Here is a 15,713-nt window from a genome sequence, read left to right on the forward strand (position 1 = left end):
TTAGACTGACCTGAGGAGAAATAACAAGAGAGGGGAACCATGTGAGAGAGCAAATCCTGGTTGTAACCATGACTTACTAAATGGCATATCTCTTCCCCTCTAAACTCTTAAATCACCAGAGCAAGGCAGAGGTGGTGAATGGGAATATTTGGGTTTTCAAATTAGGATTCTGATGTAGTGGCCAGCATACTTGCTGCTTGACCCTGGATTAAACACCAAAAATACACTTTTTTTCCCCCAGCTTAGGCATTCAAAATAAAAAATGACCTCAGAAACCTGTAGTTTCCCAACTTATTCCGAACAGCCTCACAAATGCCAGTTTTACCATAAATTGTAATAAGCAGATGCTCAGAGTTTAGCTATATCCATAAGAGCAGCCAGCAGATTACCTTTGTAGACATGGTTCTTATCTTATCAATTCCTGAGAATCAGTATTTCTGCAGCTTATAGAGGAAATGGTGTCAATTTTGGGGTAGCCTCCAGTGCAGTTTTCTAGTCACTTTTCCATTTCAGACAGACATTTCCCATCAAGAGGGCGAGGACAGATTTTGAAAACATTTCTTTAGCACTTACAAGTACTGGCAGTCAGTCTGATCAGAGTTCCCATGATGATGTCCTTCGACTGAAAGCACAAGGAGGTAGAGGAGATCTAGGGAGGATGGGCATTTTTTTATTCTTGGATATGTTTTCTCATGAACAAAACTCATGTTGCTACTTTTGCCCTCTTAGGAGCTCTTGTCCCTGGCAAAGCGGAAAAGAAGTGACTCTGAAGAGAAGGAGCCGCCTGTGAGCCAGCCTGCAGCCTCCTCGGACTCCGAGACGTCCAACAGTGATGATGAGGTGGGTGTGGAGGGCTAGACCCCTGGGACTGGTGGGTATTGAGGGACCTGAGTTGGTCACTCCTTTCAGCCTCTTTTCCTTCAACTGAGACCTTCCCACCTAAGGTCTATGAGAATTTCTTAGGGAAAGAAAATTGTGTATGGAAAGCTCTTGAATTCTGACATTCATTGTCCTGCTAGTTACTTAGTGGGTGCCTCTGTAGGGCATTCATAGCCATTTTGTAGTCTTTTACTCTCAGCCTTATTGCAGAGGGGCACAACTTGTTAGTTATCATCATCTCCCTCTTTTTTTTTAACTTAAAAAAAATTCATTTTATTTTTTCTTATTTTTTTTAACGGGGGTACTGGGGACTGAACCCAGGACCTTGTGCGTGTTAAGCACACACTACACTGAGCTATACCCTCACCCCTAGTCATCATCTCTTTTACATTTTATCACCTTTTTAATCCAACTTTTATGTTAGAAAAGAAATTCTATGTTTTAGTGGGAAATACTTTAGCAAGACAAGAAGCTTTCTTTGGGTAGATTGAATCAGCATCCCTCAGAGTGGGGGCATTAACTTTTTAAGGAGAAAAATTCAGCTGTTCGTTTTTTAAACCAAGATGACTTTCCCAAACCTCTGCCCACCACCAAACAAGGCCCCGAAAGACCCATGGAAGAGAGAGGTTAGGGGAAAGGTCTTTGAATCACTTATACATGTTCCTCATTTGATTTGAAACACTTTTTTCCTTAGTAATTTCCTAGAGAGAGGCTGGATATCACCCTTCTGTTTAATCTCTTACTCTTCAGTCTAGGAAAATATTTTTAACAGTGTACTTAACAGTATTTTGTTTTAAAGTTCCACTAAAGTGAAAAAAAATTTTTTTATTATAATGAAGTTGAATTAATAGCTAGAACAGTGTTTACCAGCATATGTAGATTAGGAATGATTGCATTCTGTAGTGATGTTATCTTAATTTTAAATAATTTAATAGACCTAATATTGCTTTGACAGCAAGAGGTAGTGAATGTGTGAGTTTTATTCTTTTGTTTCATTTATTTTTTAATGGAGGAACTATAATTCCTCTAAAATTGATAAAGTAACCCAATCTGTTAGAGAAGCAGTAGGCTCTAAAATAATTTGTTTTTCCATTTTTAAAAAGTGCATGGACAATACAGGAAAATCCTGAAATAGTTCCCTTTCCCACTATTTCTACATCAACTACTTTCATTTTTCATGTTTAGAAGTCAGTGGCTATGGGTGTTTCCTCCTACCCCTCAACATTCTGTTAAGTTTGAATCTCTGTTGTGTTTGGAATACGCTGTCACATGTTTATGGTCTTTGCCGTTCCTTAAAATACAATCAATTACTATCTTTTAAAGCATTTTGTTCTCCATATTCCTATCGTTAGATCACTCCTAATTATGCAGCTACTGTAGGGATTCTTTTCATCTTGTTTAACTGTTTCTACTAGGAGGTCAGAGTATGTATCAATTCCACAGCATTAGAGGAGCCCAAAACTTGTGCGTGGTTAGATCCAGCGTCCATAAAAATACAACTGAAGATTCCCTTTGTCATTCACAGCTACTTAGCCAAGTCTAAAAGTCCTCACGTTAGAATGCTACCAGCTACTTAGGCACTTACTGAAAAAAGCTGACAGGCAAGCTGCACCTGCCTTGTAGGGAATGAGACTTTGAGTAACTTTCTCCCCACGGGTTCTTAGCTCTTCCTGCTGCCTCCGGCTCCCAGCCCCCAGGCCCACTGGCTTCCTGCAGCTCTACTCCAGTCTCCTCCCCACCCCTCATTGGGAATAGCAGCCTTTATATCATGGCCATTCTGAAAGGGGCCTGCTTTTTGTTCTGCATTATTGCTTTTTGGCCCAGACTACTTAAACACAGAGCACCCTAGAGTTAGAGTAATATTTCATTAATTTGGACAATTAAGAAAATCTTTTAAAATAAATGAATCAAAACATTAAAAAAAAAAAAAGAAAAGAAAGAAAATCTTTAAAAAGAAAAATCCTACCACCCACTGAAGAACTCAGTGGTATCACTGTGAACTCACATTTATGGCGCTGTAGAGGTATTTTAGTGTGGGTAGGGGACTTCTGAGCAGTCTTTAGAACATAACGTTTGAGACAGAGGCTCTTGCTTTTTATTCTCGTTCATAATGAATATTCATACATCTTTGTAGGTAAAACTCATATACTGAAGTATTTGCTATTTTTTCTAGTTTCTACTATGGCTTTAATACCCTTATTGCCTACAAAGTAGCCTTTTAGAAATTTGGTTGTTAAAGTAGCAGTTCTCAGTCAGATGGAGCCTGCTTGTACCATAAGCAACTCGAGTTTTCTCAAATACACCTTTCAACCCTTCTCCCCTCCCACCTCTTTCATTATTATTGTCATTAGTGACAATGAATACAGGTAGAAAGAAGTATGTTGTTCCTCTCAGATTTACTTAAATAGAAAACTAGTCAAGAAAAACTGAGTTAGAAGGTTAATGGGTGGTTTGTTATAAGGAGAGACATGTACTGACTTTAGGGCAAGAAGATACTATCCTACCTAACTGATGGCAGAGAGGTGGATACAGAGAAGTTAGAAAATTTCCTATCCAGAAAAAAGTGAGTGCATTGGACTTAAGTATAAGGTTCAGTTAGGGAAGGAATAGTAGATGTTTATAGTACCTTGGGGAGAAAACGTAAGTTTAATGAAAGAGAATATACTTGTGTATTATTTTTGGTGAGTGAATTATTCTTAATAATTGAGCACATGGAAGAATAAGAAGTAGAACTTTCTCTAAGGTTTACACTGACCAAGCCTGGAAAATTGGAAAGCACACCTCAATGGTAGGTCATAATGCTGAGGTGTGGCATTTTGGTGCTGTCACTTACTGTCCCTGAAAGCATTTGATAAGAGAAGCACCATCAAGGGTGCAGACAGGAATGGCAGGGAAGAAAAACAACAAGGTTAGGAGGAGGGGAGCTAGCAGTGCTCACTCATAAGAGGAAGTTTAGGAAAAAAAAAAAAAAGGCCAAAACAAAAAAGTTCATTTGTTAGGAGAAACAGTCCTAAATCAAGTAGTTCAGAGTCCTTTTTAGAAACGTGATGGATCTCATGGAAACACATAGCTACAGCTAGATAGGAAGAAAGCCTAGCTTGTCACTTGTTACCAGTAAAAATCATGTCAGATACCAAGAAAACCCTTTTTTTTGTTGTTGCTCCAAATTAAATATAACTACATTAGACAAAGTAAGGAAACAGTGAATTATGTTTGAATGATGTTCTAATACCCTCTGCCTAACCAACAATGATTATTTAAAAAGCTTCATGTACAGTCTTGTTTTTAACATATTTGAGAAATAAAAGCATTTGGCCCAGCCCTGTAGCTCAGCACTTGTCACGCCTGTTTTTTTCTTCCCCCGAACTTTTGTCAGCCTTCCTGGTTGCACTTTATGCCCCCACTTGCCTCTTCAAGACTCTGGTCTCTTCTGACTTTTCTCCTATTCCATTTTTTTCCACTTTCTCTCACCCTACCTGATCTTTCAGGCTCTCCCACTTTGATCTGTTTGTGCTCCTGTTCATTCCCACTCCGTTATTGCTTGCTGGCTCCAATATTTTTATTAATAGGACATTTTGAAAAAGATACAACTTTTACTTAAAATTCACTTAGTAATAACTTTTCCAGGACGTCGGCCTAGATACCCGAGAGCACTTTGTTACTGCTTTACCATACAGACTATACATAATTATAGCACATGCTTCCAATAAAGGCCTTCACTGCTAAGCTAATATTCTCCTGTGTGTACATTCATTTAGTAAGGTTTTCATACACACAATACCTCTGGAACAAGATGTTCCACATAGGTGAATTATCCCAATACTAAACCTAAACTCTTGAAAGTTTGAAATGTAAAACCACTATATTTGAAAAATATTTTTGATATTATTAAATATAGGGTTTTTTTTTCTGATTTAGTCATGATTATGAATGACAGTTCTTATACTGTGAAATAATGACTTCCAAAGTACTGAGCTGTCTGGTACTTATTTTTACACCTTTTCTTTCTCCCCCGTTACCAAACGTAAGCAGTGGCCCTTGTTCTCATCTCTTTGTAATCAGCTCTACTTCCAGCTTCCTGCATCTGATCTGTTCTGGGGTCAGGAAACCGGGGTCCCCATAGAGTTTAGGTTGGAGTACTCTCCTGTTCTACTTGAACTTAATAATAGCTATTTGGATTGGGTCTTTTTTTAAACAAATCTTGATTCTCAGCTATGTGATTACCATACAGTAGCACCTCATTTATCTAGATAAATGAAATCTCATAAAATCCCATCACAAGAATTTGGAAAAATAAAGTGATTTTCATGGACCAGTTGCTTAAACTTTTGTACAACAAACTCTGACACTTCCTACCAAACGGTGGAATGGAGTACTGATTATATTTTACACTTTTTGGTATTGTTTCTGTTTCACTTTTGTTTTCATCTCCATGACCAGACTATAAGTTTTTGTGATGGAGTGTAGGACTGCTTGCAGTTAAATATATATGATTACCTGATTATAAAATACAGTAGTGTCCTTTGTACTTTGTCTGATTAATTACACAGTAATTTCTTTTATGGGAAAAGAAAGCTCAGCTATTCTTCCATGTTCTTTAGGCTGACATTTATGTTTACTCTTCAGCTCTGCTGACCCTTTTCTACCTTGACAGTGAGGGGAACACCTAAATCAGGAGCCATGCCCTCTCCACACACCTCTTTGTTGGCCACTGTCAAGATGTAGAATGGTGACTGCAGAGCTCATTAGACAATTGCTTTGATTTAATATAACACTCTATTCCTATAGAATTCTACAGCTTTAAAACTCCAAGGGGTAATTGAGGTCATTTGGACTCCCTTATTTCAGATAAGAAAACAGGCTCACAGAAATTCTGGTTTCTTTTTCCCAACATAAAATAGTACCCTGCATTTATATAGAACTTCATGTGTTTTGATGTGCTCTAAATGTCTTTTATTCTGTCTCCTTTGAGTTTCACACTACCCTGATAGATGGTTAAGACAGTATTATTATTCCTACTTTACAGATAAGGAAGCAGTCTCAGGTTGAGGGTTTGGGCTTCATTCCAGTTCTTTTAACCCCTAATCCCGTAGTTTATCACTAACCCAGCTGTTCTTCTTGAACCCTACTTACCTCTACGTATTTAATTTCACTGTAAATTCATTTCAAGAGTAACTGAGCTGCAACAGTTTCTCCTCTGAGTCCTGAGACCTAGAATATGATCTCCCTTGCCCATTAGAGATAAACACTTTGAAATGTCGAAGTTTCTTTGCTTTTCTGCCTCCAGGCCAAAATACTCAGCATCTCAATGCCACCCAGTCCAAAGCAGCCACTCCCCACCCTATGTTCCTTCCTGTCTTTCAGCTGAGTGCCAGGAAGTTTAGCTGCTTCCCATCATAAAAGACCTGCTTGTAACACCCTTATACACACTCAGGCTGGCACAGGGTTGTATAGTACTTCCTAACCCTTCTTATATCATGAGATAATTGCTGTCCATTAGAGTACCTGTTATAGCAGTGAGAGTCAAACTGCTAATCTCTTTTAGTAGTTAAGGAAACATCTTCCTTCTAGTCACTGTTTTAGATTTTCTTCACTTAAATACATGTAATACTTCCCAGGTGTTGTATGTGTGCCTGTATGCATGTGAATGCTTGGGAAAGCAGGATGTCAGTGTGTATTAGAGTCCTGACTGACAAGTAGATCCTTTCCCTTTCCTGGATTGTTTTTGAGCAGGTCTCCTTGAGAGATGCTCTGGCCTCTGTACACAGATGCAGATCAGTCAGCACTCATTTTCTCATTCTTGCCTTCTGTGTGGTGGTGCATTTTAGGGCACTTTTAAGGTCACAACAGAGCTTGCCTTTCAGTAGAGTCATAGTTCCCAAAACAAATTAAGAAAAGCAAGGTCATTTCCTCTACTCTCTGCTGGATGGGGAAAGCTTAAGAGCATCCCTTTAACCCTGTCTTTACCCTTTAGACTCCATTTACTACCACACTCTGGATATGAAAGAATTTGTTTGCTTTCTGTCTTTTAGAGTCAACAGAATAAGGCTTTTGCAGGAATAGGTGAGCAATCACTGGACCAATGGCTAGATTAAGGTATTTCTATGTCGATTGTGCTTGCCACAAGCCTTGATCATCTCATTTATGGTTTATTAGGTTCTGTTATCTTGAGAAGAGGTATTTGGCAAATATTTTAAATATTTGCTTAGGCCAAAAAATACTCAGAAACCTCTGGTTTACAAGAGTAAATGTAAAATATTACAAATGTGATCTATTCTCCAGGGAAAAAATCTTTTGGAAGATTATTAGAACCCAGTTGAGTCTCTTTCTCTGTATTAAATAGAAATAATAATGAGACTGGTCCCCAGATTTTAAGTGATTGTTTATCTTTGGGTGGTAGGTATACAGGTATTTTTTAACTTTAAAAATACTTCTCTCTTTTTTCGAAGCTTCATATAATGTTCTTAAAATTTATTGTTCTGAAAATTAGATTAATTAATTAGTTAAATTAGATTTTTAAAGAAAGTAACTATACAAGTAGCTTAACCAGCTTCTTAGTACTGAAAGATATATATTCATAAGAAATTCTATTGTTTAATGTTATCTACCTTATTAAAATTCCCCTAAAACCCTGTCACATATAGTGATTTTAGTTGTTTGCCGCTGGCACGACAGGCCCTATTGAGTAGCCTCCTGGGAGGGGAGGCAGCTTTGTCATCTCATTTCTTTTGAAAATTGTTGGAAGGAAAAAGAAAAAGGTCCCTTCTCACAATCAGGTTCAGCCAGGGAAGTCCTTGTTAAATGGAAACATTTTATTTTTTCTATTTTTACTCTTATCTTTCCTAACTCTCCCCCAAGGGATAAACATCCTAGGCTATATATGACAGTTGCTAAGCTCAGGCGATGGCAAATTGAAGCAGAGGGAGGATGGAAGGATAAGGAAGCCAAATAGCTTTCTAGTGCCTCTCGAATTGGATCCACCTGTGTGGCTTCACATTTAGGCCTTTTTTTGCTCTCATAAACATTCCCCGACTACCCTCACCCCGGAGGGTTCAGAATTTGACTCTGTTGCACATGAGAAACCCAAATCTATAAGGAAAAACAGACCTAGAGACTCTAACACACATGTGACCCTGGTAGCTCAGCCTTTTTGTATTCCCATTGGGGAGAAGTACAAAAGGACTTCTTTGTACAGAGAAGGGACTTCTATATAAAGCAGTCCGAAAGGCACCCTGTTTAAAAGAGGTGGATCATGCCCATTTTCATAACCAACCAATAAATGTTGATTATTATTACTATGTGCATAGTTGTGCTAGTTCTTGTAACCAAAGCCAGTGCAAAAGATGTTTTGTACATTATTGCTGCTAGTAATATCTGTATTGTCAGCATAGGAAGTTGATGTATTTTAGCTCAGCTAACTATGAAACTGAACACTTTGGCCTCTTTGGATTCTTTCAAACTGATCTAAAAATTACCTTCCTTGAACGATGAGATTTGGAGCTTACTTGGGATCTCCTATTTATGATTCAGTTTAAACATTATATTCTAGTGTAATACATGCAGATTTTTAAAAGATGCATATTATATGTGTGTGTGTGTGTGTGTATGTGTATGTATGTGTGTATATAAATATATGTGATCTGCTTTACTTTCTGCTTCCTTGGAGTTGGTACCAGTGCTACCACCCATGCCAAAGAGTGGACTTCATCCTTTTATCTCTGTGTTTTCTGCAGTTTTCTCTTGCTAATAAGCTTTATTCCCTGCCTTCCTGGGACCCACTCCAGAACTAAACCATGCTCTGTCTACTGAAACCCACACATACTAACCTCTAGCAATGACTGCCCTCTCTGCCACAGGAAGCATTAGAAGCTGTTTTATATACCAACTGAGCTTTAGTGAACTCAGTTGACTTGCCATTAAGGTGGCATATTTGTTACCCTATTAATAAAAAGTATATTAACTAAATTTTATGTTTATTGTATCAGTTATCCACTATCTTTAAGAGATTACAAACCAGAAGTTATGAAATTTTAACCGAAGTTTCACAGTTCCATATCTTCCTTTATACAGTGTGTTTGTTTTGGACCCAAAGCAACAGAGACTCTTGTAACCATTTTGATGAATCAGAAACTCCTAACTCTTGAATCTTCCAGCTTTTCCCAGTGAAGTCCCTGTTTCAGTTTTCCTTTTTCTTTTCTCTTTGTAGTGGACTTTTGGGAGCAATAAAAATAAGAAGAAAGGAAAAGCCAGAAAAATAGAGAAGAAAGGAACTATGAAGAAACAGGCCAACAAGACTGCTTCCTCAGGCAGTTCGGACAAAGACAGTTCAGCCGAGAGCTCAGCCCCTGAGGAAGGTGAGTCAAGGGGTCCAGGCCTGGGAGTGAACTCTTTAATAGGTTGAAACTGCAGAGTCAGAAGTGAATGGAGAGAAAAGGTGCCCACACTACAGCATGGCCTCTGCCTTTTTTGCCGGGGTCTGTAATCTTTTCAGCAGTCATAGATCTGTTGAGAGTCTGAAGCAAAAAAAATACATGCATTTCCAAAGCATTGGTGAAGCCCAGGAAATACATGAGGAGTCTCCACTCACTTTACCGTGAGTGCCTTCTCTACTCTTTTTCTTGGTTTTTCGTAGGTGACTTGAGAAAAGAAATAATGTTTATTTACAAACTGGCTTGTACAGAATTGGCCTAACCTGGTTTTGAGCACATGCCTGTGAATGTTAGCTCAAATTGAGTCAAGCACAAAATTGCTAGTTTAACTTAATAGCCAGTCATAATATATACTGCCTTTTTCCATCACCCTTTGTCCTACCAAGATCCAGTTTCATTAGGAATTCACTAATCACTTTAATGACTCATTAAAACAGTGGGTTTTTTTAATGCCAATTAATAAATGTGGAAGAAATGATAGTTAGAAAATCACCATTTTTCAGCCATTAGAGTAATTGATTTACTCAAGAGTTACCAACAAGTATTAAAGTCACTGGGTTGAGGTTTATTGGAAAACAAGATGTTTACACAGTCACAGAGCATCTCCCTATACTTACTATGAAGAAGAAAAGGGTGCCTCTACAAAGGAGACATCTGGGGACACCTCCTTAACCAAGTCATCCAAATTAATACCACTAGTAAGAGAACAAATAGATGTCAGTTGCTTCCTGATGTGATACTTTGAAAAAATATTATCACTATGGAGTATTCTTGCCAAAAATTCATAACCTAAATAGTTTCTTGATGAAACTAACCTACCCAAATTGGGGGACATTTGGTAACTGTGGCTGTTTAAATTTGAGTTAATTAAAAGTTAAATAAAACTTGAAAGTTGAGTTTCTCAGTTTCATTAGCCACCTTTCAGTTATTCAGTAGCCACGTGTGGTGGCTACTGTTCAGATGGATGACATTTTCATCATTACTCACAAAATCACAAAATTCTGTTAGATAATCTTCAGGCTTATACCCTTCAAAAATTCAATGACATGAAAGACACAGCCTGTTACAGATTAAGGATACTAGACAGACACGGCAACCAGTTGTAGTGGGTGATTCTAGATTGGTGATTCTAACTGGTGGAAAAGTGGCTGTAAAGAACTGTCTTAGAACAGTTGGTGAAATTTGAATACAGACTGTATGTCAGATAATGGTATTTCTTAAATGTTAAATTTCCCGAGTTTGATCATTGTTTACTTGGTTATGTAAGAGACTGGCCTTTTTACAGGAAGAAGTTAGGGGTGAAAGGTCATGATCTCTGCAGCTTAATTCAGCAAAATAAATATTTATTTTTAAAAGTGTATGCATTATTTTGTATATGTAGACAGAAAGTAAATTGGTGATGTTAACAATGGGTGAACCCAAGTAAAAGATATGGGAGTCAAACTATTCTTGCAGCTTTTTTCTGTACGTCTGTAGTTTTTTTTAAATACAGAAGTCAAATTTTAAAGATTATGCTGGTTTCTTAATCTAGCTTAAGTTTCCCTAACCTGTGTTTGCATTTGCCAAAGGCAGGCCAAAGACTTTCCCAAGGGGGAGGTACGATGGCCATGTTCCATTTCACCTAGGAGAGCCAAGGGGTAATGATTATTCACTGTGGGGTCACCTGTGGCCCTGTCTTCTGCAGCATCGCCTAATTTTGTGTTTGGGCTTCTGTTGCAGGTGAAGTGTCAGATTCTGACAGCAACAGCTCCTCCTCCAGCTCAGACTCAGACTCTTCCTCAGAAGATGAGGAGTTCCATGATGGCTATGGAGAAGACCTCATGGGAGATGAGGAAGACAGGGCCCGTCTGGAACAGATGACAGAAAAGGAGAGGGAGCAAGAACTGTTCAACCGCATAGAGAAGAGGGAGGTGTTGAAAAAAAGGTAAACTGCTAGTTCATTAATGATAAAATAATAAAGCCATGTACCAAAATTTACATTTGGAGGCGTCAAGACTTGGAATTTCTCCTCAATCTTTATGAGTTAGGACTCTTGACTATCCTTCTAGCTTGCTTATTTGTATTTTTTTTAATTCAAATGTTAAATTGCTTTTTGATATACAAAGGTCCTTCAGTATTTTGAATTACTTTTGCCATATTTAAATGGCAAAAATTTTTCCTTATCTCCTAACAGAACTTCAAGGTGAAAATAAACTTGGCTTTTGTCTCAGGAAATAAGACAGTCCTCAAAAGTAGAATCATTCCCTACCTACCTAACATTGTGAAAGAAACATAGAAGCATTTTCTTCGTTTTCAGTTAGTTCCATTTCATCTGGGAGCCTGTTTGTCCCTTCTAGAGACCATAGTAAGTCTGGTGAGTCAGCCTAGACAAGAATGTTTGGCTTTCAGTCAGCAGCAAGTAATAGACATTTGTTTTGAGTGTGAATGCTTCCAAGGTTACCTGTATTGGAACAAACAAGATTTAAGGAACTGTGCTGGAGTTGCCAGATGGTTAAGAATGACTTGTAAAATTTGTATTTCTGAACTGTGGAGAGCATAACAAGAGGTTCTCATATAAAGCCACTAGGGCCCTATGGTAAAATCACAAAGTAGCTCAAGAATAGTAGTGGGTAGCTTATCTCAAGCTTGATTTTTCTATTTTTCATGTTATATGAATGAGGCAGTCAGCTGATTCAGTGACTTGGTGATTGGAGGAATGCTTACAGTGATGATAATTAAGACAAGTTCAGAGCCATTCACAGAAAATTGAGATTTTTGTACCTCATTTGTTTAGCTGCAAGGCAGTGCAGTGTGGTAACTCAGAAATTTCTTCCATCTTTTCCACTTAATAAAGATCTCATTTAATGGATCTCATTTAATCTTAATAGTGATCTTTTTATGTAAACACCATTTGGATTCCATTTTAGAGCCAGAAGCACCAGTAGTGAGATGTCATTTTTGATTGTTAGATTCTTTACCTATTCTAGAGCTTTTTCTTTTTCTTTCTTTCTTTTCTTTCTTTCTTTCTTTTTTTTTTTTTTTTTTTTTGAGTAAAGGTAGATTTATTTAGAGATTCTGCATAGAGTATAGGCTGTTTCAGAAGGCAAGAGAAAGGCCACAAGGTGTAGGAGTTGTGTGCTCAGGTTAAAGTAGAAGTAGGTACACACTCCATAGACCCAGTACAGACTGTCTACAAAGAAGAGGGAGCGAGAAAGGGCGGCCAGGCATGGTGTTGCCAGTTTTTATGGGCTCGGTAGTTTCACATGCCTATAGGTGGGACCATTTACCTTGGGGAAGGGGCTGGGATTCCCAGGAATTAGACCACCGCCCACTCTTTGGCCTTTTTCAGTTAGCCTTGGGACTGTCATGGCGCCTGCGGGCATGTTATTTATCACGCTGATGTTACAATGAGCATATAATGAAGCTCAAGGACTACTAGAAGTCAAACCTCCTGCCATCTTAATCCTCAAGGCTAACTGGGAGTTGAGTCTTCCACCATTTGGTGTTAATTTAGAGCTTTTTCTTTTTTAATTTTTTAAGGTAAGTGCATGCAGCATAAAAAGTAGCTTGGTTGTGGAAAGAGCACTGACGATTTCACTCGGAAGGTCTAGGCTCAAGTCAGACTCTCTGGCCAGGTGGTCTGAATTACTTACCCTCTTCCTGCCTCAGCTTCCTCCTTGGGGATTGTTGTAAACCTTGAGTGAGATGGTACATATAAGAACATAATGTAAATATAAACTACTAACTTTTTTTCAATTGAAATGTGGTTGATGTACAATATTAAATAAGTTACAGGTGTACAATACAGTGATTCACAATTTTTACAGGTTATATTCCATTTATGGCTATAAAATGTTGGCTGTATTTCCCCCATGTTGTACAGTATATCCTTGTGGCTTATTTTATATGTAATACTTTATACAGCTTAGTGCCCTACCCCTATATTGCCCCTCCCCACTTCTCTCTCCCCAATTGCTACCAGTAGTTCTCTATGTCTCTGAATCTGTTTTTCTTTTGTTATATTCACTAGTTTGTTGTGCTTTCTAGATTCCACATATAAGTGATATCATACAGTATTTGTCTTTCTCTGACTTATTTCACTTAGCATGATGCCCTCCTAATTCATCCATATTGTTGCAGATGGCAAGGTTTCGTTCTTTTTCACAGCTGAGTAGTATTCCATTGTACATATGTGTGTGTATACCACATCTTCTTATCTATTCATAAGTTAATGGACACTTAGGTTGCTTCTATATCTTGGCAAGTAGAAATAATGCTGCTATGAACATTAGGGTGTATGTATCTTTTCTAATTAGTGTTTTTGTTTTTTCCAGATACATACCCAGGAGTGGAACTGCTGGGTCATATGGTAGTTCTCTTTTTAGGTTTTTGAGAAACTTCTATACTCTTTTCCACAGTGGCTATACCAGTTTACATTCCCACCCACAGTGTACAGGGGTTCCCTTTTTTCCACATCCTCTCCAACATTTGTTCTTTGTGTAGTTCTTGTTGATAGGCATTCTGACAGGTGTGAGGTGCTATTTCATTGTGGTTTTGATATGCATTTCCCCGATAATGAGTGATGTTGAGCATCTTTTCTTGTGCCTGTTGGCCATCTGCATTTCCTCTTTGGAAAAATGTCTATTCAGGTCTTCTGCTCATTTTTTGATTGGGTGGGTTGTTTGTTTGTTTTTTGATGTTGAGTTATGTGAACTGTTTATATATTTTGGCTACTAACCCCTTATCAGTCATATCATTTGCAAATATTTTCCATCATTCAGTAATATTTCCATCATTGCTGGTTTCCTTTTCTCTGCAAAAGCATTTAAGTTTAATTAGGTCCCATTTGTTTATTTTTGCTTTTATTTCCTTATTTTAAAAGACACATCCAAAAAAGTATTGCTGTGATTTATGTCAAAGAGTGTTCTGCCTATGTTTTCCTCCAGGAGTCTTATGGTTTATGGTCTTACATTTAAGTATTTAATCCATTTTGAGTTTATTTTTACACATGTTGTTAGAGAATGTTCTGTTTTCATTCTTTTACATGTAGCTGTCCAGTTTTTCCAACACCTAAGGTATAAACTTTTAAAAATAACTTTATTGAGATACATTTTACACACCATAGAATCCACCCATTCAGAGTGGTTGAAAGTGGTTCAGTATTTTTTTTAATATATTCACAAAGTTATGTAGCCATTGCCACAGTTAATTTCACAATATTTTCATCACCTCTGAAATAAACCCACATTTTGTTTATCCATTCATCTGTTTTGACATCTTTTTGCTGTTGCAAGTAGTGGTACTGTGAACATTCATGTACAAATAGAGTGTCTGTTTTCAATTCTTTTGAATATATACCTAGGAGTGGAATTATTGAATCACATGGTAATTTTATGTTTAACATTTTGAGAGACTGTCAGACTGTTTTCCATAACAGCCGCATCACTTTACATTTCGACCAGCAGTGTATAAGAGTTCCAGTTTCCTGAGTCTGCCCACTCTCCCCTTGAGGTGTACTATCCTTTGATAAATCCCACTTTGCTTTCTTGAAAAAAAAAAACAAGAGTTCCAGTTTCTTTGCCAACATTTGTTATTTTCTTTGCCAACACTTGTTATTTTCCCCTTTTCTGATAATAGCTATCCTGGTGAATGTAAAGTAGTGGTTTTGATTTGCATTTTCCTGTTGACTAATGATGTTTAGAATTTTTTCAAATCTTTATTGGTCATTTATATAGTTTTGAAGAAGTATCTGTTCAAGTGCTTTGCTCATTTTTAAACTTGGTTATTTGTCCTTTTGTTGTTGAGGTATAAGAATTCTTTATATATTCTGGTTACTAGACCCTTATCAGATACATGATTTGCAAATATTTTCTCTCATTCTGTAGGTTGTATTTTTCACTCTCAAGTGTTGTTTGATGCACAGCATGTTTAATTTTGATGAAGTACAATGTATTTTTTCTTTTCTTGCTCAAGGTTTTGGGTATCATGTCTAAGAATCTGTTGCTAAGTCCAAGGTCATGAGTATTTACCCCTATGTTTTCTTACAAGAGTTTTCTAGTTTTAGCTCTTATATTTAGATCATTGATCCATTTTGGGTTCATTTTTTGTATGTGGTGTGAGGTAGGGATCCATCTTCATCTTTGGCATGTAGCTATCCAGTTGTCACAGTACCACTTATTGAAGAGACTGTTCTTTCCCTAGTCTTGGCACCATTGTTGAAAATCAATTGTCCATGGATATATGGATTTATTTGTTGACTCTTGGTTCTGTTCCATTGATCATTATGTCTGTCGTTATGCCAGTACCATACTGTTTAAATTACTGTAGCTATGTAGTCAGTTTTTAACTTAGGAAGTGTTAAGTTCTGCAACTTTGTTCTTTTCCAAAATTGTTTTGGCTATATGGGGCCCTTGGCATTCCCATAGG

The 15,713-nt window shown here is 37.5% G+C and overlaps 1 protein-coding gene across 1 annotated transcript in view; it reads left to right on the forward strand.

The window, feature by feature from the left end:
- Nucleotides 1-15,713, forward strand: part of RTF1 (RTF1 homolog, Paf1/RNA polymerase II complex component) — a 42,744-nt gene that overhangs the window by 10,834 nt on the left and 16,197 nt on the right. The window contains exons 2-4 of the mRNA XM_074365920.1: nucleotides 730-840; nucleotides 9,086-9,233; nucleotides 11,028-11,232. Coding sequence (XP_074222021.1) covers nucleotides 730-840; nucleotides 9,086-9,233; nucleotides 11,028-11,232 — 464 coding nt within the window. The remainder of the gene's footprint in view (nucleotides 1-729; nucleotides 841-9,085; nucleotides 9,234-11,027; nucleotides 11,233-15,713) is intronic.

The sequence above is a fragment of the Camelus bactrianus genome, chromosome 6 (assembly GCF_048773025.1).
Source record: "Camelus bactrianus isolate YW-2024 breed Bactrian camel chromosome 6, ASM4877302v1, whole genome shotgun sequence".
Classification (NCBI taxonomy): Eukaryota; Metazoa; Chordata; class Mammalia; order Artiodactyla; family Camelidae; genus Camelus; species Camelus bactrianus.